The sequence below is a fragment of the Abramis brama genome, assembly GCF_963993115.1.
Source record: "Abramis brama genome assembly, chromosome: 3".
In the NCBI taxonomy this organism is placed as follows: domain Eukaryota; kingdom Metazoa; phylum Chordata; class Actinopteri; order Cypriniformes; family Leuciscidae; genus Abramis; species Abramis brama.
In genome coordinates this window covers 15559670-15584205 of record NC_139965.1, presented here as the reverse complement: position 1 = coordinate 15584205, position 24536 = coordinate 15559670, and the positions used below count along the sequence as shown (strand labels likewise).

The 24536-nt window shown below is 37.3% G+C and overlaps 1 protein-coding gene across 5 annotated transcripts; it reads right to left on the bottom strand.

Moving 5' to 3' along the window:
• Positions 1 to 4011: 4011 nt before the first annotated feature.
• cUnh4orf54 (chromosome Un C4orf54 homolog) lies at positions 4012 to 12968 on the bottom strand. Of its 5 annotated transcripts, XR_014605430.1 has the most exons (4): positions 8211 to 12968; positions 6708 to 6747; positions 5303 to 5439; positions 4012 to 4389 (listed from the first exon to the last, which is right to left on the bottom strand). XR_014605430.1 is itself a non-coding variant. In XM_084109243.1 (2 exons), the coding sequence occupies exon 1, from the start codon at positions 12547 to 12549 to the stop codon at positions 8230 to 8232; it is 4320 nt and encodes a 1439-aa protein (XP_083965369.1). In that variant the 5' UTR covers positions 12550 to 12968; the 3' UTR covers positions 4012 to 4389; positions 8211 to 8229. The 5 variants fall into 5 exon arrangements, 2 of the variants coding, with proteins under 2 accessions (XP_083965369.1, XP_083965370.1); XR_014605431.1 differs by lacking the exon at positions 5303 to 5439; XR_014605432.1 differs by lacking the exon at positions 6708 to 6747.
• Positions 12969 to 24536: the final 11568 nt, after the last annotated feature.

Here is a 24536-nt window from a genome sequence, read left to right as displayed (position 1 = left end):
GGAAATGCATTGATAAGTTCAGTGAATTAAAGTTATAAAACATATGTTAGAGCTCATTCAGAGCTCATGTCACCTGAGTAAAGTTACAGCTAATATGGAAGTTTACATTCCCATTCCTGCATAGGAATGTGTGACAGACTTTTAACTACCAGACTATCACCTTTCACATTAGCACTTTGCAACACATATTAGCATATGGATTTGTTGCTTCCTATATTAATCCTCCCGATAGGCACTTTACAGAGGATTACAAATAGATTGCTGTCAATCAGCTTAACGTGGAGCTCTTAATATGGTAAAAAAATACTTTGTACAGCTGGTTTGCTGGACTCATTTTTTAAAAGCCATTGTAACAACAACTGATATGGGCTCTAGTATGAACAACTCCCATCTTCAGCACTGTAAAACATTATATGATCAATAAGTTATGACAACAAATGTTTATAAATTGCTTTAACTAAATTTTCACCTTTAAAAAAAAACAAGATTCAACAATTTTTTTGTAATCAGTTTAATGTAATTTAAGCTGAAATGACTTAAACATCCAAGTTGATTTAACTTAATGTAAGTTTTTTTTTTTTTTTTTTTTTTTGTACAGTGCACTCATTGGAACATTTAGCAAATTACTTAATTAGTTGGAAAAGTGCATGTTTTGACAAGTAGGAAAAGGAAACAACAACAACAAAATGCTGATTTCAAGTACAATTTTTATTTTTCCTGTAACTTCAAACCAGAGAACATTTCTCCCTTTTTGCATTCCTTTGTTTTGAATCTCAGTCTTTATTCTTTCTAAGACGCTATAATGCGCATTCTCATCCAATACGTCACCCGTCCATCTTCACACATACTTCGAACCATTGTAACATAACTTTGTCCTCATCATTTATCAAGTGTAGCTCGTAAAACAGTGATTGCTTATGATTAAACAATGGCATTACAGGAACATTCAATGTCATCTCATGACATCAAGTGACTTCTGATTACAAACAAAACCAACATATAGCACATACCAAACAAAAACATTTTCACATATTAACCTTGTTGTGTTTTGTATTTCACATATTTATTCTTTTTTTATTATTTAAAAAAAAATACCTTTAAGTAAACTTAGTATTGTCACTGAATTTAAACACGCCAAAATGATATTCTCATTAATTTGATGACAACGCCACACCAAACTTTGTCAAATACAGCTTTACGGACTGGCCAGCAGCTCCAACAGCTGAAATAATGAATGAATTCACAAGAATACTAAAATAAGAGTTATTAAAAACTTGCCATGTGCATCAAAAAAAGCCAAAACAAAAACAATATAACAGAGGATCTAAATGTAAGGCCTCTGTTATTAAAAGGTTCAGAATAATGTCAGTTATAAAGAATGTTAATTTTGCTCATCTTAAAGACGTGAAAATATAAGCGAATAAAACCCATTATAATAAGTGATGCTGTCTACACTGCTTCTTCATAGCAGTGCTGGGATTACTTACAAATCGGTTACTGATTTCAAATTACATGACAAAATGTGTAGTTAGTAATGTTATCTAGATTACTCATTATAGATTACATTACTTTTTGATTACTTTTAGATTACTTTTGACCTTACTCGTTTATCACATTGATTTGAATAAGATAATATAGGATAAAGTCAATACATAAAAAAGAGAAAAGATAATATATTCCTTTCTTAGTTACCAACAACAACATTAGGGTTTCATGAAGGAACTGCAGGGGGTTTATGAGTTTAATGAAAAGCTAACAAAATAATCTAAACAAATTAAAACAATCTAAATAAAACATTTGCTGAAAAAGATTTTTGTGACCATTAACTGACATCAGAGAACCGTGAACTTTTATTTATTATTAATATTATAACATTTTATTATTCATTTATTATTATTATTGTCTTAATTGTATTATTGACATAACTTAAAATATCTGGGGGTACCTCATACCTCATACCTCATACCTAATAAATATATTAGGGCAAAGAGGTTCAGCTGACAAAAAAGTTGGGGAATTCCTGCATTGCATGTAAATGTGAAATGAAGTGAATGTGTTTGAAAGACAAAAGCCTTCCAAAGACAGTAATACATGTGCTGTAAAAAAAATTATAAGATCAATTTATGACAACATATGTTTTTACATTGCTTTAACTGCAATTTAAAGCAATTTTTTTTTTAAAGTTTCAACTCTTTTTTTAAAAGTCAGTTTAATGTAATTTAAGTTGAAATTACTTAAACATCCAAGTTGATTGTACTTAATTTAAGGCAGCAACTTTTTTCACAGTGTGGTTGAATGACCCACTGAGTGATAATTCAAATAATAATTAATGTTTGTCAGGAGTTGATTAGATATTTGTTGAGAAAACTCTTCTTAAAAGTGAAATGATTTGATGGCATGTAATCATAGAATCAAGTAAACTGTAGTCTATTTACTTATATATATATATATATATATATATATATATATATATAATTGCGAGTACCTAATTTTTGGAGTCTGATTACGCAGTCCAGATTACATGTAATCAGTTACCCAACACTGTGTATAGATTACTCCTTTGAAAGTGAGGTTCAGTCAAATTTTCTAAACGTTGTCTAAAGCTACATCTTGTAAACCGTGTTTTGTATAACAGTTTCTGTATTCAAAATACAAGAAATCCCTTCTAATATCTTTCATTTCTTCACCTGAAATCAATTCACCTGACCTTGATCCATTATCACTGCAGCCAAAAGCAATAAAACTGCAATACCAAATCAAAATGACTTGGTAAACACATTCTCTCACACACTCATGCTATCCTGGTACTGTGAGTAATAGAGGAAATACCATCCCCTAAAACACTCCTTCACCACATCGCCACACATTTGTGTGTGTTTAGTGGTGGTCTATTCAATACCAGCAGAAAAAACAACAGCAGTAAAAAAAAAAAAAATTAAAGAAAAATCACAAAAATATACAATATAAAAATTATAATGTAATTTGTTAAGCTCACTGAACACCTCTTAAGGAAGAGTGTTGAGAATCAAGGTCAGGAGAAGAACCTCAGTCGAGGAAAGATGGAAACCAGGAGAAATTTGGTGTGTGTTTTTTATAGAGAACCTGTTAATAGCCTTAACATGTAGCAATTTAAGTTCCTATTTATATGGTGGATATTGAAAAAAAAAAAAAAAAAAATATATATATATATATATATAAAATATATATAATAATAATAATAATAATAATAATATTATACAGATATATAATTGTGCACCTATAATTGTGGCCTATTTTTACATTTAGATTGCATTTATAGTTAGTTCACTGAGAGACACTAATAATTTATTAATACTGTTAAATGTTATCTTTAGTAAATCTTAACATGAATATCGTTTTTTCGTGCTGTTACATTATGATTCACTTGTAGCATTTAAAATAATAGGTTTTATTTTTCAGTATTTTTTTAACCAAAAATTGTTTAGTAGAGTTCTAATATTGGCCATTTATTGGTTAGCAGCCATAACATGAAAATAATTATTGCCAGAATTTTAATATAATTACATCCTTAGCAGTCATAATTTAAAAAGCTATTGGTAACACTTTACTTAAAACCTTTATGTACTGTAATAATGTACATCATAATGCATTATATATTTTCAGAAATAATTGTAACAGAAACACTTTACAATAAGATTCCATTTGTTAACATTAGTTAACATGAACTAAGAATAAACAATACTTACAGCATTTATTAATCTCAGTTAATGTCAATATTAACATTTACTAATGCATCATCTGTTAATATATAATTTAATGTATCTGAGCTACACTGTAAAAAATTGCCAGGAATTTACAGGATTAAAGCGTATTTTTAGAATAAATTACTGTAGTCAGAAATTTACAGTGAAATTAATGCATGCTGGGCCAATTTTTCACGAATTACTGTTAATGAACAGCAAAATGCATTGCATACAATGCCTTAAAATAATATTATATATATATATATATATATATATATATATATATATATACACAGTATATAAAGGCTTTAAGTAAAGTGTTACCAAGTTCTCTTTAACTTATTTAACTGACATCATTCCGAAGGTGCTTAAAGTGATATTTTACAATAACCTATACAGTAAATGCACATGAATTCAAATACCCATTGAAAAAAAAAAATCCAATGCAGAAAAATCCATCCACTTTCATAAAGATTTGACAAGTAGACAGAAAATATGTTATAACACAAGAATGAAGCAAGTGGGATAATCGGCATGAACAAGCAGGCCACAGATAATAATGGGAGAAGAGTGGGGGGGGGGGGGGATTTCATGATGAAGGAGACTCCAAAATACAGTGAATAAATTCAGCAAAAAACAGAAGAGACAAGGTGACGTCACGTGGCTCCTGTGTGAAACAAAACAAGAATGATATTAAAAACTGAATCTCTCACAACAGCGTTCTCCTGTCAGCATGTGAACACAGTTATCAGCTAACAGGTTAGTTATTTAAGTGTTATTTAGTGTCTCTAAAACCATCCGCTGCTTGGATTATTGATCATTAAAATATTGCAGTTCAGGCGTCTTACATTACTCCCCAGCACTGGCCGGTCGCACGCTGGCTGATTTGTTTGTATAATATCCCTCAGCCAAAGCTTCTGGCCCGCCTCTGGGTCTTTCCCTTTAACATAAGGCCGTCCTATAAAAAGGTGACCTGCCCGCGCCCCAAGATTCTCAGGACGATGATATCCAGCAGCAGCTGGCACAACACTGTATCAGCACAAACACATGCCTCAAACTGGCTGACCTTTCTCTCCTCCCACCGCTATGCTAACAATGCCACGCCTCTTCCCTTCTGCCCGCGGGACGCTGCGCCGCGCCACCCCCCGCTCTTTATAGGGCTCGTCTTATCACCGTCCATACCATACACATACAGTAGCTCTTGAGGAAATAGAACAGCAGTCATGTATTTTTACGGTGGTGCTATTTTATGACTTGAGCGGGAGGTGTTAAGATAAAATCATTTTTATTTATACCCATATAAACAAAATAGTGTAGGTCACACATGATATTAATGACTACGTTGAAAAAAACTTCTATGTTGAACTAATTTATGCAGTGGTGGACATTTTTCAAGTATCAGAGTATATTCATTTTGGGAAACTTTTACTTCACTACATTCTAATTTCTCAGTTTTTACTCCATTTCATAAAAACTGGAGAAATCGCCACCCGAAACCCAAACCAAGACGCAATATAACGAAATATTATATTTCATTTTTTTTTCTTTTTTTCACTATGACCCTTTAGGGGGCTCCATACCTTTTGAGATCTTTGCGAGCGAACGCAAAGTTTCTTGGGGGAAATGCCAAACTTTTCGAGAGAAGCATTGAAATCTTTTTCTCTCCCGTCTTCTTTTTTTACTTCACCACATCCCTTTAGGGGCTCTGTTATGGAAGCTTGTTTCCGGCACAAAATAAAACATAAATAAGATTTATTAGACATAAGAAAGATATTTCACAATTCTGTCTTTACAGCATAACACAATTGCGAGTAAATATCACGCAATTCTGTCTTTATAACACAATTGCGACTTTATATCACACAATTCAGACTTTTTTTCTCGCAATTGCGACTTTATATCACACAATTATCTTTATAACAGAATTTGCGACTTTATATCAGGTAATTCTGACTTTATAACTCGCAATTGCGACTTTATATCTCACAATTCTGAGAAAAAAGTCAGAATTGTGAGATGTAAACTCGCAATTGTGAGATAAAAAGTCGCAATTATCTTTTAAAATGTTTTATTCTGTGGTGGAAACAAGCTTCTATACTCCGTGTTACGAGTGTATAATAATAAGTATAATGTATAATAAGCTTTGGTAATAAAATGAAAACTGACTAGTACTGACTATAGAATAAATAATAAACAAATGTTAAAATAATAATAATGTAATTTTTATGAGATGCAAATGGCATTAATTGTTTTTATTCATTAACAGAAAAGTTTGACAAAATAGGGGAATAATATTGTGAAATGGGGAAAAATATTCTAAGTAACATAATAATACAGATCCAACTTCTATACACTCTTTAAAAAAAATCTATACAGAGATTTCATCCAACTTCTAGATACCTAGAGTTACAGAACTCAATTTTAAAGAAGCCTTCATGCTTAAAAGGTTATATATAAGAAGACATGCCTTACATGATTGCACAATACTTTCATGTTTAATGGGTTAAAATGAATTAAAACTAAAAATGTATTTCTTAAAACTAAGTCCACAAAATGATCCCATGATGTGGGAACGTCATCTATAAATGTTCTAAAAAAGCAAACCTGTAGTGGTAATGGTTGAGCATTGAACCCGCAATACTAAGGTTGTGGGTTTGATATAGCACACAAACTGATAAGACGTTTATACCTTGCTTCCAATGGTTATAAATAACTCATAAGCAACCAAAAAAAGACACATTTTCTTCATAATAAAAACCTTGATTTCTTTCAAGATAGTCATAGGGAGGAACTTCTTACATATTAATTGGTTTACGACTGCTTAAGTTAAGTAATTCAAATTAATCAACATAATGGCAATGATGTATCTACAGGTCTGATCCAAAACTTATTTAGGGGATTATATATATATATAGTTCTTTAGCTTGTGAGAATCTAAAAGGAATCGTTCACCCAAAAATGACAGTCCTGTCATCATTTACTCACCACCATGTTGTTCCAAACTTGCATGACTCTTTTTTTTCTTCTGCAGAACACAAAAGAAGACATTTATTTTTTTTAAACTCTTGTTTTTCTGTCCCTGTTAATGGGGTCCAATGTTGTTTTGACAAAAACAGTTCTTTACAACAAGGACATTCCTAGCAGTGTGTGATACAAGCTGCCAGCAAAAGCAACGTGATTTTTCATTAAAAAAACGAAACTAAAGGAAGTCATCATGAAGTCATCATGAAGTGCACTTACAAGCCGGAAGTGCAAAAAAGGAAGAAGATCATTTACTTTTAATTTGAATAGTTATTTATTTTACATTTTCTTTCATACAGGTTTCAACAATGTAAGTAAATAATGAAAAATTAAAATAATTTTTGGGTGAACAGTCCCTTAAATGTGCCCATATAATTACCATCACTGTTTGATAAATAAACTTAAATAATCCAAGCAGTCTTTAGACATTATTTATCTAAAATGATGCTCAAGAACTATTAAAGGTGAAAGGTGAAAAGCTATTTTGCATTTTCATCTCAAGCTAAATCTGAAAAAAATTATTGAATCTTTTTTGTTTGTTTGTTTACATTGTTGTGTTAATCTATACAAATACTTTCGGAGCTTTTCAAACCTTAAATAACAATTTCAGGTAGTGTATATAATACTATCTATGGTGTCAGACTGTGTCTGCTTCAATAATTTAAGTATATACTGTAAATCTTACATATCTAAGTATTATTTCAACAGTGATAACAGGAAAATAATGGAACAAAGTTTGTTTCTAGAAGAAAATAGTGTCACAGTCCAGCTTAAGTAAATTCAGTGATGGTTCATTTTTGTTGTAAAAAAGTTTTTTTCATTTATTTATATATATATATATATATATATATATATATATATATATATATATATATATATATATATATATATACAGGTGTTCAAATACTTATTTGCAGCTGTATCATACAAATAAATAGTTAAAAAAACAAATATTGTGATTTCTGGATTTTTTTTTTTTAGATTATGTCTCTCACAGTGGACATGCACCTACGATGACAATTTCAGACCCCTCCATGATTTCCAAGTGGGAGAACTTGCAAAATAGCAGGGTGTTCAAATACTTATTTTCCTCACTGTATATATATATATATATAGCCGCTCTGGAGAAAACCGTGATGTCATCGTCCAGCTCAGTTCAGTTCTCATATAATGGTGTCAATGCAGGCAGATCAATAATATTGTTGAATATTAAATTAAATGTCCCCAACTAAGCGAGCCAAAAGCCAAAGGCGACAGTGGCAAGGAACCAAAACTCCATCAGGAGACAGAATGGAGGAAAAACAAAACAAACGAACAGTGTATGATTAAGATTCAGGCAGCATTATAGGTCAGATATGCATTAGAAGCAAAATCTTTTTTGTTTACATTGTTTTTTAAAGCCCTCACCATTATGAAAAACATTCAATGCATGCAAATACGATGAAGAAATAATGAATTTGCACTTACGCTGCAGGTGAGCGGGACTTTACCGATGCTCCACCACAAAGCTCATGGTGGTGCCGTCGAAGGAGGGGGGAGCGATGATCCTCGGCCCTTGCTGGGAGGTGATGCTGATGACAGGCTGCTTGCTGGTGGTGGGAAGATGTTGAGCCACATGGGCTGTTTGTGACGACTTCCCCGATGGCATATAGTACGGGCTCTCCATATAAGCTCGTTCCTCCTGCTGTCCCATGTGCGGATGGGATTTATCCCCATCATCTGCTTCGGACTGCATAGAGAGCTGGGACTGAATAGTGCGTGCGGGGATCATCGTGGTTGGCATGTATCCCGGGTAAAACATGTAGGTATGGCCATAAGCTCCCGGGCCGAGGGCGAGAGGGGATATCGGAAGTGGGACGGGGGTCATGGGCGGCTGCTGTGGCATGGGGACGTCCACATACTGCCCGGTTTCCGGGTCAAACAGACGCCTGGTGGCCGGTTGCACCGGAGTGTCCACCAAGTAGTAGCTTCCAGTGGTGGGATCCAGCAGCATCTTTCTTTGGGTCGTGTGGAAGTGCTCTGTCGGGACGGGGGAGGGTTGAACTGAAGGAGAGAAGCAAATGAGTTGAGGCTGAGCAGTTTGCATCGTGACCGGCAGGGGTGTGTGGTAAATAGTGGCGGTAGGGGTATCCGGGGGCCGTGTCTCCATGACAAACGATGAACGTTTTGGTGACGGATGGCTTCTGGTGTCACTGTGAGCCAGGTAAGACGGCGGACTGGCCGTTTGGGTTTTACCTCCTCCGTGTGGGATTGTATAAACAGCGGATTTGCCCAGCCCGGCTGCGGACGTGGCGTGAGGCTTCACGGGTATGGTTAGGTAGCTCTCCGAATCTGCTGTGGAAGTGAACTGCAGAGGGGCGAACTCAGTCTCACTTCCGTTCGGCCTCTCCTGCTCCTCTAGCACACGCTTCGGATGAGATATCTTCAAGGAAATGGGTAGTTTGGGAGATTTGGGTGTCAAGGCCTTGAAGCTCAAAGATGCCGGTGATGCAACGTGTGTTTGTGGCGTCTTTGAGGTCACAGGCTTCTTGGTTATATTCTTACATGCCGTTCCTGTGAGCGCTTTAGGGCTGTTTCGCTCTTGAGTGGCCGATGATGACTTGTCGTCTTTTTTAAGGGGCGTCTCGATTAGGTTTGAGTTTGAATCTCGTCTTTGCAAACTATCCGCAGGAGAGTAGCTTTCCAGTTCCTCTACAGAGTGTTTCTCACCGGAGATGAGCGAGAGCACGTGGCTGTCCGTTATCGGCCGAGGTTCTTTTTTTCTCTTCCACTCATTCTTGTCAAAAACATACAGTTGCTCCATTGTTTTGACTGCAGCTTGCAATTTTTCCAAAGCGGCTTGGTTGGCCATCTTGGGTTCGGTTTTTTTCTCGCTGGCGTCGCTTGGTTTATCTTGCTTTCTTGTGCTCGTCTCAATCTTTAATCCGGTTGGGACCTCTTGTTTTGGCAGCCTGTTGGCAACAGCAACGTGAGGAGAGGACCTGTCAGCCTCAACTATATCCTCTGGAAATCGTCTCTTGGGGGGGTCTATTAAATCTCCAGATTGCTTTACGTTGCTATTTGTATTCACAGACTGGCATTTAATCACTATGGGTGAAAGAGAGGCTGAGTTCAGATGAGGACTCTGCTTTAATGTCTTCTGCTCTCCATCAGAAGTCGATTTATTGTCGTTGTTATCTAAAGACACAAAGTGATACGAGCTCTTAACCAATTTACGCACGTCTCTAACCTGGTGAATGGGGGTCTGTAGTTTGCCCTTGTTCTCTCTAATGTCTCTGACTATAAAGTGAGGCACTTTGTCACAGGACTCACCCTTGAAAGCCGTGGCGAGCGCTTGGCATCTGGTGTCCTCAGCTGTCTTACAGCCCAAATTGGGAGTCAGCAGCTTGGCGATATTGAACGGGTCGCTTTTGTTGTCCCGTACACTCCGCAGACTTATTTTGATTTCGGGCGGCTTCGATGTCACCGCGCTGCGCGTCGCGTCTGTCACATAAAGTGTGTTCGAGCGCCACTTTAAAGCTCCGCTTTCTCCCCGATTGCGCGTGGAATAACTCACATTCGGCGGTGGTTTCCTAAGGTCCTTCTCCGAGGACGGAAGCTGTATGCTTGGCACAAATAAATGTGACATTTTAGTGTGCTTGCCGCTCGCCGAATCGACGCAGAAGTTGGTTTCCCCCGGACACTCGCGAAGCGGTTTCCCCTCAAGAGTTTTGACGTTTTTATGTTCCTTTTGAAACTCTAGCTCGCTGTCCCTCCACGATCTGAACGCGCTATTTTGGCTTCGAAGCAGCGTGCTTTTGGATGCTTCGAATGCTCCTTTTTTAGTATCATTCGCCGACTCTAAATTGGTTTCTGATGCACTCGTCAAAGTCTCCTCATTGCGCCCGTCGTCTTTGGCATCGCTTGAATTGCCGTCTACTATGTCGCCCAGATCGTCCACGCTTACGATCGTGAAGTCGGAATCGGCTTCTGAGAATTTCGAGCTTTGCCTTTGCAGCCCTTTGGAATTTTTCTTGGCCGCTTTCTCGTGCTCGTGCATCGCGAAGCACGGAGAGGGCGCGTGGTGCGCCTCGCATATCTCGCCCCTCTCCATTTTGCGCTCTTGCTCGAACTGCATTTTCTTAGAAATGACATTTTTGAGGAGACTCGAAGCGAATACGGCTTTCTTGTGTGTGTCTTCCATGGTTTCACCTGCATTGCAGGATCGCTTGCTTGCCTCGCTCCCTTGAGCGCTTGGCAAGGTGTGTGTAACTTCATCTGTGGAACGTGATCCTCCAGCGCTTTCGTTTACAGACTGGCCGGATTTGACATTGCATCGAAAATTGAGCGTTTCGGTCAGTCTTATGAGGCCACTTTGCCCCTGTGAGAACTTCCCCATGAGCTCAATCTTTTTAGTGGTGGACGATGCGTTTTTGTGACCGACTAAATTGCCGTTCAGAGCAAATATCTCGACGGGGGGCGCTCGCATGCTGGTCAGCGTCAAGCCTGTTATCCCCTTTCCGTCCCTCTTTTTGGCGAAATGGAATTTGGGTGTGGAGCCCTTATGCGCGACTAAGTTTTGATCTCGCCCCTTGCCATACTTTAGGTCAACAAACGTCGACCAGCTGTTGATTCCCAACCCATGCTCTGAAGCAGAAGACTCACTTGAGGTGCTAAAGTTGATGGCATCGAAATATGGATACGCCAAACTTTTGAACGCTCTGGCAGTGAGATTGCGCACTTCCTTATCGGCGTCATCCAGCTCGCTCACCGCGCTGGACGCACCGCTGGAATACTCGTTCACATCTTTGCTTTTCAATTTGCTGCCAAAGTGCAAGCGCCCCGGCAAAGCAATGAAACACTTTGCGTTATCACACGCTTTGTCGCCCTTTGCATCCACTCCTCTCAAAACATAGCGACTTTTGTCTTTTTCGTGATCTTGGATGTTGCGTAGCTCATTTACAGCGCGGGAAGTGGCTTTGATTGACAGGTGAATCTGCCCGGTTGAATTTTGCTTTTTTGACAGGCCCTCCTCTGAGCTGGCACATTTGTCCGCGTCACAGAGATTGCTTTCAGGCTTACTGCTGACCACTGCTCCGCTCGTATTAGCCTGGTTGCTTTCCACACTCGCTTCTTTCGCCCCTATCGTTTCATCACTGTCAAAAGAGGCATAATCGACAAACGAGTAGACCTGGAGATCGTCCTCGAGATCCCAGCTTGATCCCGTCTCAAAGTCGTAATCCACATCATGGTCCAACTCCAAAAGCTCTATTTCGTGGGTTGTGATAAAGTGGGACTCGTCTTCGCGCGTGTCGTGATCCGAAAGCACCACAGTGACCTCATCGTCCGATTCACTTTTGCTGCTCAGATAAACTTCACTGTATTGTTCATTGTTATCGTTTCCTATGCTCTGCGTCTCCAAATTTGGGGATTTAGGATTTTGCTCCGTCTTCTCGATACTGTCCGTTTTATCAGCTTGAGGTGTTTCCGAAGTTGCTGTTTCAAAAGAGCTCGACTTCTCCGCGCATTCCTCCAGTGCGCATTTATTTTGAGTAGATTCGTGTATTTTTTCAGTGGGAGGTTCATGCTCTCCCTGTGAATCGCTCATGCCACTAATACTTTTAATTATTTCCAGTTGACTCGAGTCTCCAGTAAATGTTACTTTCACTGTTTTGGTATCATCCAGTTTCAGTTCCAGCAAGTCGTTCAGATCCACATAATTTGACTCTTCTTGTGCGCTTACCAGGCGCATGTCCCGTTTGGATAGCAAGTTCTTAAACGAATCGGTGTCTTCCCGGTAAATGAGCGTTTTCTCCGAAGCTGCCATAGGCTTTATTGGTGATGAAGTCGTAGTTTTCTTTTAGGAGAGACACCAGTCCCCAGGAATCCCCACTGCACTACCCGTTGTCCAATCTTAGTGGAGCTGAGGCTCTGCTCTGCCTTCCTCACCCACAGTTGAGAGCGCGGCACTCGAGAACGTCATTCCAGACGCGCGCCAGACGTTCACGCGACCTCCTTTCAGTGAGAGAAACGACACTACTCTCGCCCTGCTGTACTTTCTCCTAGAATATGCCATGCATGTTCCCGTAATAATGCTATGGGAGGCGTTTACCCGACGACAAACGGAGACTGACTTCCATGACACAGCCTGTTGTGTTGCGCGCTGTCACTTAAAATGCGTATGACTGCAAATTTAGAGCAGATGACGAAATGCGAAATCGGCTATTTTAGAACGAGGATGTTATGTTCAGCGTGTTTTGTTACATACTGCAGACAAGGCTGACTCCCCCCGACACAACATTTGTGCTAAAAATGAATCCTCCTTAAGCTTCTCGCTCAACAATGCGCGCTTTCGACGTGTCACCGCGTTAACCCAACAAAAGAAATATGTCACAGCCATATAATCACTCTCAGTCATGTGATGGAAAGGTTGACGCTCTAAATGGAGTTACAGCATGACGAATATGAGAAGGATTCAGTCAGTGATGAGGCAATGGTGAATGCAGTTGAAGAGAGTGCGCTGCCAAAGTAAATAGTGGAAGAGTTGGTGAAGTGTTGCGTGGTTAGGCTAAATTTAGTTATAGTCGTCTCTAACTTCTTATAGGTAAAACAATCTCGTTTTTCCATAATTAGCCTATTCCCTGGAAAGTCTCGTTTTAATGCTTAAAACGTGCGTTTTGGAGCAAGGTCAGCACCACATCGGTGGACAGCGCCTTTGCAGTAGACAATACGTCATTTGTTCATTCCTGGGAAGCAGGATGCACTCCTAACGTAAAATTTACTTTTCAGATTTTATTTAGATTTTTTTTACATTTAAATAAACAATAATGTGATGTTTAACATATTTATCCTCTCTGCTTGAACGAACTTGTCAATTAAATAAAGTGAATCAGAATAAAAATGAGTTGCCTATCTGTACATTGCGCACGAGGGGGCGTGGCCTTGCATGAATATTTAATTAAGTAGGCTTGGGCAATGAATAAGGACTTATATGTATTGTAAATAGTTAGCCAAAAGTGTTTCTGTTTTAGCATGACATATGCTGCTTGTGTAAAATGATGGTGTTTGAATTCACACTGAGAATTTATATTAGAACCTATTAGAGTGTAAGAACTTATTTGCATGCATCTTTCACACGTTTACATCTTTAATCTGCGAGTATCTGAGCAAAGGTTTTACAATAAAAGCATTTCTTGAGTATTTATAGGCTATTTATAATATTTGTATGTCTGTGTAAAACAAAGTCGTGTGCTGCAAACAATAAAATGAGTTGAAAAAAAAAAATATATATATATATATTTTTATTATTATTATTATTATTATTTAAACTAATTTTATTTTATCGAACTAAGGCAGGCAAAACAGGAACAGAACACAGTGAAAATGAAAACAAAACTGAGCATAACTGTTAAAATTACCTTAAGCACTGCACATCAAAACAAATAATTATATTCTACAAATTTATGTTACTCCATTTTAAGGATTTTTTTGCTTTGTTTGTGCAGCACATACGCCTGCAGGAGACCTGTAAAGACTAGCAAATGTTTTAGACTGGTATATCATGTTGCATTCCTTCAGCAACTGTAGGCTGAATGAGAAGACCACCATAAAGACAGACTGAGTCTGAGATCTGACCCAGTTGACCCAAGTACTGAAGATCCTTCATTACCAATTCAGAACCAGCCGCCAAGATGTGATATTGTATTAAGCAGGATGTTATGAAGGAATATTTGAGTTATTGTTATATATATTTCACACATTCCATACCGTTTTCCATGTTGTGTTTGTTACATGAGAATAAATGCACGCACACACACACACACACGCACACATGTGTACACCAGGCTGCCACAAACAGGGTAATTTTAGTGTGCTATTTAAATGGCTCCTGTCTGCTCAAGTGTGTTCAGATACAGTTACATTCAGTGGCCGTATTAATCCACCAGGTGTTAAATCATGTCATCTATAAATCATCAAATGGCAGTTCACACAGTTTAGAGCTGATTAGTTAGATACACCCGAATACAGCTTATAGTCGCAGCCAATTTTTCTTGATTAATATAAGTGCACTGTAAGTTATGATTGGATTGCAGTGCTGCAGTGTCTTAATCAAGTGCTTCTTCATGATCCGTCCGGACACTCCTTTAATGTGTTTCTGAAAACATACAATATAAGGACTTCTTTTAAAGCTGTCAGCTCTTAATGTTGGTACAAGACATCTTGTTTATACCAGCAAGTGACTCAGTTCACAGCAGCAGTGTTAAGGGTTTATCAGGTGGGGTGAGATCCTAGATAAGTATTTCACTGATAACTCTTGAGTGTTTGACCATCTGTACAAAGTCATTCATCATTCACCCGTATAGTCTTGTTCAGAGCAGGGGCTTTCCAGCTCGTCCTGTAAATTGATGTCAATGATATGAGAATTAGTGTTCAAGGTAAGTCAAGGCCTCTCTGGTACGAATTATCACTAGCCTTTCATGTAGCCCTTGTAAGAATCTTTAAAAAAATGATACTTTAAAAATGTTTTGTCTGCACACAGTAAAAAACGCTGGGTTGTTTTTTTTTAACTCAACCGTTGGGTTACGCATATTGGCCAAATGCTTTTAACCCAATGCATTGGGTTAAAATGACCCACAGTTGGGAAGGTGCTATACCACCCCATAGTTGGGTTACTCATTGGGTTATTTTTTAACCCAACATAAATAAATGAGTAGTAACTTAAAAATGTAGTTCAAGTGGTAACATGAATAAACCAGATTAAGTCAGTTATTCACTCATTCATTCATATTTTATATAATAAAGATTACTAAATTAGCCCCCTGAAGAGCTGTTTGGATGAATATGACGTGACTATAAAGTAACATTTATTTTAAACATTAAATTATTTGGTTATATTTTATTTTGATGGTCCACTTTAGACATTCTACTGACTATAAGTAACTTTGCAACTACGAGTCAACTAGCAGCCATTAGAGTACTAGTAGACTGTAGGTTTGGGTGTTAGGGTTCGGGTTCGGGTTAATAGACTTAGTTGGCATGTAGTTGCAAATTTGTAGAATGTCTGTATTGGGAGCGTCAAAATAAAGTGTTAGCAGATATTAAGCAGACGGTCCACTAATACTCTAATGACCGCTAGTTGACAAGTAGTTGCAAAGTTACTTAGTAGAATGTTTAAAGTGGACCATAAAGTGCTACCTATTATTTAGCAAAATATAACTTGAAATCAATCAATCAATCAATCAATCAGTAAACAAACAAATAGCATGTTGTTTCTCCATAGGAACCAAAGTCTAATGTTTGTCGTTGGCTACCAAATGATTGGATTTATTAGGAGTGGTCAGCAGTCACCCTAACGACTCGGTTTAAATTTGGCCCATCCATTGCCCCGTCTGTCAGTGGTCCCTTACTCCCTTTCTTAACTATGCAAGTTTAACGCAGTCGACTCATGGCACATTAGCCTTCCTGCCAGAATGCAGCGGTTGTCTGGAGAACTATATTAAGTCCGGCTTGCAACTGAGACTTTGTTTGCACAGAAACTCTATTCTATGAGGATCCATGTGGAGAAAATGCTTTCTGCCACTGAATGTGTCTGCGATAGTAAAGTCAACGGACCGGTCTAGTTTTCAGTGTCACATTTCACAACTTTTTAGCAGCTGAGAGACGGGGCGCCCGCTGTCCGAATATCTGGAGGTCTTTAAAAACTAATTTACAGCATTAAAGCGTTAACTGGACAACGATCAATCGGTCTAACCTTTCAGCCTTTAGATCTAATGCATAAATCAGGTGTCATATAAATGCCTGGAGCTGCTACACAAACAGCAAGCACTTTTCAAATATATTTAAAGCGTCTGTCACATTGTTGTTGCCTGTTAAATCCGTACCATTAAAAAGCACATTGGTGATAATCTTCTTGAAAACGAAAATAGGTATGACGTTGTGGAGTCTGTTCTGCCTAGGCACGCTAGACCTGTGGATGTTCTTACAGAGAGACGGAAAGATACAGTGAGCTGTCATCAAAACACAACATGATGGCAGGAATGCCTCATCTCTGATTATCAGACGTTATTCACACCGACTCTCACACAAACCTTTCCACATTTTCATTAAGACATTATTTAGTATATTTATTAAGCTTTTTTCCTTGTGGACTTGTCCCAAAAGGTTTTATCTTAGTCCCTGTTTACAGCTGGTTTTAAGATGCGTTTTGGACGATCGGATCTCAAGTAGACGAGGGAGACACATTCACGTTTACACCTGGTGTTTTAATCCGTCTCTTTTCAACCACTTCTGTCCTGATTTCTATGAGTAGAGAGTCTATGGGTGGGTAAATGTATGGGCTTTTTCAGATCTTTCGATCTAATAGACAAAAAGGCTCATTCCAGTGAAAGGATATTACAGAAAAACATACAGAGAGCATCAGCTTTCATTTCTGCTCTGATAGTGCGTGTTAGAAATCAGGAATAGTGAGAGAACATTAAAACAAGCTCAAAAAGTTTTAGACCCCGTTTACACCTGTATTTAGTGTCATCCACTTTTGACCCGATCGACCAAAACACATCTTAATGCCAGGTGTAAACAGGGCCTTTGTGGTCCCCAAAATGTTGGCAAAACGACCACACTTGCACACAGAAACAAAGGCCCATTCACAGCAAGTACGATAACTACAACGATAAAGATATAGTTCTAAAAATCGTTCTAAATATAAAAGAATAGCACACCAGAACTATAACAAAAATGACACAGAGAAACAATATAGTTGGAATCACTTTCAGAACGATTTTTCCATTGGATGAATGATAAAAACATTGACAGCCAATCAGAATCCATCCTGCTTTCAGAGATCGAGCAGTGATTTAAAGTGACAGACGACAAAACTGTAGCGCGCAATTAGAATAAACAGAAAGATATTGTGCGCTGGTGTGGACGCTAACATAGTTAATAGTTATCTTTATGGTTATAGTTCTTGGTGTGAACAGGACTTTACTCATGTGTGCTGCAAATATTGGATCTAATCCACTTCATCTGTGATAAAGTCACTATGGGAAGCAGAAAGTGTCCAATTTCACGTCTCCATTTTCAACTCCTTCCAATTCGACAGAAGCCTGCGAGATTCTACCTGACAGTCAAAGTAGCATTATGTCACGAAAGTGTGGACTCGGTACGGGGCCGTACACTTCAGGCAGCTCCATAGACCACAATGCAACAAGATTGTGACGTCACAAGAGCAACTCACAGTGCTCGCTCTTAATTTACTCACAAGTGATCAAGGGCTTAAAGGAACACTCCACTTTTTTTTGGAAATAGGCTCATTTTCCAACTTCCCTAGAGTTAAACAGTTGAGTTTTATCGTTTTTGAATCCATTCACGGTCTAATCAGATTCAATGTCAGCAATGTACTAAATTTTTGTATCATTTTTCCTTTGCATTTTTCGTGTATAATCAACAACATTGTCAAAACGAACCCCATTCACACGGATCTGCAAAAACGAAGAAAAAAAAAACTGTATTATTCATGCCAGGCCAGTAGTTGGCGATGTCACTCTGTAAAGAAACACTACGAGTCTGTTTACTGAACACGTGATACGCATGTGCACGACGTCACCGTTTCACAAATTTGCGTTTTTGTAGTTTACGATAACAGTATCGTTTGATTAATATTCTTCCTCGTTCCTCTCTGTAAACTGCTAACCTAAGCTGGAGTGAAGTGACATCTCCTCTATATGACTCAGCACTTTTCTAAGGAGAACACAGATTCAGACTCAAGGAGCCTGAGATCAAGACTAATAATCTGCTCTTGCACACACTGATTCATGTTATTTAGTTGCCTCATAAAACAAAATAACAATTATAAATTGATACTACATCTCAATCAAGCAAATTAAAGCCCTGCATTTCAGCCCGAGCCCGACGGGCCCCGACTTTTTTACGCCCCTAGGGCCGGGCTTCGGGCCAATTTTCACGTCATAGTTCACATGCGGGCCGGGCCTCGGGCCTTTTTTGGGTTATCCTTCTTTTTATATTTTTAGACATTAATTAAAAAAATACGAGAAGTTGACGTCAACGATAGAAAGACAAACATAGAAAGACATTTAATAACCTCATAACTTTCATAATCTTATAATTACACTGACATATGATTGACATGACAGTCGCACGCACGCACACACACACACAGAAGGTTTCCCGTAAGCGGAACCAACGATTCACCTCGTGCAAATAATGGAGAATATTAAGAGAAAAATCGCGAGTGACAGAAGAGAGGACTGGGTTAAACTCTTCCACTGTGGATGCTATTCTTTTTCTCCACGATGCTCTGTAAGAGACTGTTCTAACTTTTCGTTTGATTGGACTTTATTTTCGTTTAACTGTTGGAAACTACTGGAAAAAAGAATGGCCATGTTCTGTGGTGCATTTTTGAGGTAAGATAACCTGCAAGTTTGTTTTTGATTTATTTAATTTAATTTGTTTAGATTAGCTATTGCTAATTTCGTTTGCGAGCGCTGTTGCGAGCAGCCTGAGCCTGCCTCACTATTTTAAAAAAAATTACTCACTGTGGATTAATAAATAAACATTAAACTAACTGTCTGTGTGATATGCTTGAAGTGTTTTATATCTATGGATTTTATTGTAGGTAGGCTAAGTAAAGTATTAGCGTTGATTTGAGAGGCTAAATTGATCAAACATGTTTTACTCGCTGTCGGCTCGGTGGCTTGCTTGGTCGTCTTTTTTTTTTTTTTTTTTATGCTCCAAACATTTGTCTAAATTAACTTAATAAAGAAATGAAAAGAAAAGAAACATAACTAACAAAACGGACATATTTTAATGGCAGTCTGCCGCTGTGAAAAAAAAAAAAGAAAAAAAAAACGGGCTCGGGTCGGACTCGGGCTGATAATTCTGATGAGCTGTCGGACACGGGTCGGGCTCGGGCCTGAGCGTCTCGGGCCAGGGCCGGGCTCGGGCCTAGATTTGAGGCCCGTGCAGGGCTCTAAAGCAAATCACAGCTGTTTCCTTGATCTTGCTATTAAAAGAGAAAAGAGAAAAATGTGCACTTGGAAAGGAAACCCATTTTCAAAAGTTTGCGTTTTCAGGCCCCCAAAACGCTGTTGTCATGTAAATGAACGGCCAAAACGCATGAAAAGTTTTCAGTTTTTAGTTGAAAACACTTGACTAAGTCAAATATTCATTCAACTGAATTCTATTTATAATTAAATACTGACTGCATATGGTATCATTGCAATATATTTTATCATTGCAATATATTTTCTGGCCTTTAGAGAATGTAAGAGATTAATCTAAATCAGTATGTGCCATGGCTGGGCTTTAGTCATATAAATAATATAAACGAATACCATATTTTGTGAATGAGCTGCCTATTTAGTTACTTAAATCATATTTTTTAATTAAAGTAACACTATAGATTAAAGCTGCATGCACAGTATCTATAGCAGCTTGATCAACTGATAAGATTATATATCAAACATGTCCATCAGTGGCCGATGTTACAGGTAGTGTTCCCGTGTTACCACTAGAGGCCAGTCAGTGTAAAGATTTTATATTCCTTCAAATACCTTGATTGTTTCCCTGTAGTTTACAACTGTAAAGTGATGGTACTGAATGATTGGTATACCTTGGTCATCAATTTTTTCCCACAAAATTGTGTATTACAGTAAATTTATTACTGCAAATATTCTGAATATTACAAACACTGTCACAGCTAAATTATGAATATCTTTAAATTGTGAATCATGAGCAATAGAACGCTGGACTTTACTTAACTTTTTATTTTATTTAATGTTTTGTGGCCTTGAGGATTTAACCCAAGTTGCTCTCATTGGATGGATCCTGCCATTAGCGCCCTGTAAGTCACTTCCGATGAAACATTTGATAATAGCAAGCACTTATATATAGACAAAAGTTTAGAATACAATTTCTTAATGTTTTCAAAATAATTTGCTTATGCTCACCAAGGCTCAAAGAAATTGAGCTTGATCAAAAATACTGTAAAACAGTAATAGTTGGAAATATTATACAGTTCTGTTTTCAGTTTTAACATTATGAATTCAAATGATCCTTGCTAAATAAAATTATGAACGTAAAATTACTAACATATTAGGCAGCACAAATGTTTTCAATAATTATTTTCAATAATTTTAAAATATTTATAATAAGAAGAAATATTTTTTGAGCACCAGATCAACATATTAGATTGATTGCTGAAGCATCATGTGACACTGAAGACTGGAGTAATGATGCTGAAAATTCATCACATGAGGAATAAATTACATTTTAAAAGATACTAAAGCAGGTGTGCATATGCTCTTCTGAAACCTCGGTTGTAACGAGTGGTTATTTGAGTAACTGTGTTACCTTTCTATCAGCTGGAACCAGTCCGGTCATTCTCCTCTGACCTCTGACATCAACAAGGCATTTTCACCCACAGAACTCGGTCCAATTTCAAGCGGGACCGGTGTGGTCGCTCCAGTTGCACCGCCTTAATTATATATATAATATATAATATACCGTCACGGTTCGGAGCATCGATCGACGAATACATTCAGTCACAGGCGATCCACACTCCGATCCAAGTAGGGGGCGCGCGCGGCAATGCAACGCTGTTTGATAACATTAAAAAGCCCAGAAGAAGAAGATTTTTTTTTTTTTTTACACAGAAAGGCATACATAACAGGGAGGTTTGCAAACATTGACTGAGATTCAATTTACATTCACATTCTCTACATAAATACATAAAAATATATATATATATATATAAAAAAAGAAGAAGAAGAATTGATGATCGATTTGTTTACATCTCTCAACCGCTCTCAACCAGCGTTTCAACTTCGGAAAGATATCAATAAAACAGTTTGAGAATAATATCTCAGGTAGCATTATATTTACCTCAGGCATTTATTGTTGACATGCTAGTTCGTATGAAACGAACTCTAGAGAGAAGCATTTCATATGAACTATATCAGCCTATTCATTATATTTAATTAACCTGTTAGTAATGTCTTGATTATTTATTGTATGTTTAAATAAATTTGTCATGAAAACAAGTTATGACAGCCACTGTGCAAATAATAATATTTCAAAATTGAATAGGAGTCGAAAATTAACTTTATAATTAGATTTTGAAGTTAATGCAAAACCTGCCTTATGTGCAATTTACATGTTTTTTATTTTATTTAAGTGTTGATTATTATTATATAAAAATAAATAGCAACTTAATTTAATAATGTGGGCTCTGTTTTTTATTGTAACCTTTAATATTATAGTAATTTGCAAGTAAGGGCTCCCTACAGTAGGCTATATAGTTTACAGCATTAGCTAAGATAGATTTTTTTTTTTATCCTTAAGAATTTTTTTATTATAATAGAATTTATTTAGACACAGAGACACATTTGTTAAAAAATAGAGTTTAATTTAAAAAAGAAAAGAAATAAGAAGCAGCAATTTTATGTTTAGTTTTCTCCCCCTGCTGTACCTAACCCATATCCATATAGAGGGCGGTGTTTTTATGAAGGGTGTCTGATTAATGTCTGATTATGTCTTATGTCTGATTAATGCTGATCTATGCATGTTAGTATTCCTTTTTGCAGTTGAACTGTGGCCGGTGAGTGTATATATTTGCATAATTTCTAACTAACAGGCCACTTTATTACAACAGTCTATGGTCTCTTTTTTCAGAGGTACTTCTACTGAATTTGTCGTAGTCAGCAACAAGACCTGATGTAACTCACTCAGGAGGCCAGCCAGAATGTTCAGCAGTCGTTGGGGAACATTGGCTCTTTTTCTGCGTGACAGGAACATTGTCTCAGTGCAGGTTTGGGCTGCTTTCATTAGGAATGAGATTGTATAGGTCAGGTGTGGAGGATAGAGGCTACAGGGCCCAGAGTCTGACTTTCCTCTTTCAATCTTCTTTGTCTAGAACATTTGTTTTGTGGGAGACTGTCATTATAAAGGAATTCATTCGTTTAAGGTCAAAAGTGTTTGCAGATCTTATTTGGGGGCTTGCAGTTGCCTCCACAAATCCCTTGACACACACGTTAGCACACTGAGAGAATAAAAAAATGTAACCGTTTGCTTTACATTATCTCAGCAAATAGAAATAGCCGCAACTCATTTAGAGAAGACATAAGTCATTCTTGTCAGAAGAGAAATTTAATGCGGCATTGTGCAAGCTACGTTTTTTTATTTACTGTAAAAGCCTGTATGTATAGATTAGATTAGACACCTTTCATAAAAACAAGTCTTAAGGTGCTATTAGATAATCTAATAGTCCAACAGTAATTTTAAATAAATGAGCATACAGACCGGTTTAAAAAAGCTTCAAGCTCTCAGACTCATCTTCTAGAATTAATTAGACTGAGAACTTATTTCCTTTCCCAATATCCATTCACTGACATTCATTTGTTTACCAGACTCTGAAATGTCTGTTTTCTGAAGCACTTTCCAATAACGCATGGTTATTGTTATTGCTACTGCAATTCATTACATTTACAATGTATAACATAATCTGTTAGAGATGAGATTTGGCTCGAAATGTCCAATGAAATCAAGATCTAAGGATACTTTGTATTCACGGTAACAACTTTCTTCTGAGATGGCTGAAGGAACGTGACTGGCTCCACTTATCTTTTCAACAGTGATTAATAGAAACCCTTGAGGCGATTGAGCCCAGGTTGAAATACAGTAGAGCAATGGTATGAACATATCTGTAATTCAATGTGTCTAATTTAGTGAGCTGTACTTCAAAATTGAAGGAATATTACATGCGTTTTAATTATGGAAATTTCTGCCTGTGTTCCTGCTACAGGAATATCATGATCACTTTGGGGTTTTAAATCAAAATAACTTACCGTACATAATAAACAAAAAGATAGTTCAAAAGAACAATATTAATAAAAAAATACAAATATTTTGTACCATTATAAATGTCACTTTTGATCAATTCAATGTGTCCTTGCTAAATAAAAAATCTAATTTTGCTTGACTAATCCAATGACTTTACTAAACACCTTTTGTATGCACTGTTGTAAACATTCTTCATTGGTGATTGTGTTGCATAGAGCTATTGTTTTCTGAATCATTTCAATGAAACCACATTTACTACTAACACAGTTTTTTCTGTGATTGTTGAAGCCAGTCCTCCTATGATGGATGAAAGATGAATATTCTTCCTCGTTCCTCTCTGTAAACTGCTAACCTAAGCTGGAGTGAAGTGACATCTCCTCTATATGACTCAGCACTTTTCTAAGGAGAACACAGATTCAGACTCAAGGAGCCTGAGATCAAGACTAATAATCTGCTCTTGCACACACTGATTCATGTTATTTAGTTGCCTCATAAAACAAAATAACATTTGATACTACTTCTCAATCAAGCAAACAACAGCTGTTTCCTTGATCTTGCTCTTAAAAAAAAAAAAGAGAAAAATGTGTATATGAAAACAGATTAGTGTGTTTGGAACTTAAAGCTGGACAAACTTCTGTTAAACAATACTTATTGATTAGATCGTGGCTTTTCAGAGAGACAGTAGGAGGTGACAGGACAGATGGGAACAACATTTATTTTAGGACACAGTCTTGAGAAAAAAGAGATCAATATAATTTTGTGCCAAGTCGCAGATCTCAAGCACTCAAAATGACTGTCCAGCTCAGCATTAATTCCATATGCTGGGGAATTTTAGAAGCATTATGCTCTCGCAATCAATATGCTGACTGTCAGAAAGGATTACTAACATGCATAGATTAAATCAGACCATTTTATGTATATATAGGCTATACACACACACACACATTCTTGTACATCTAT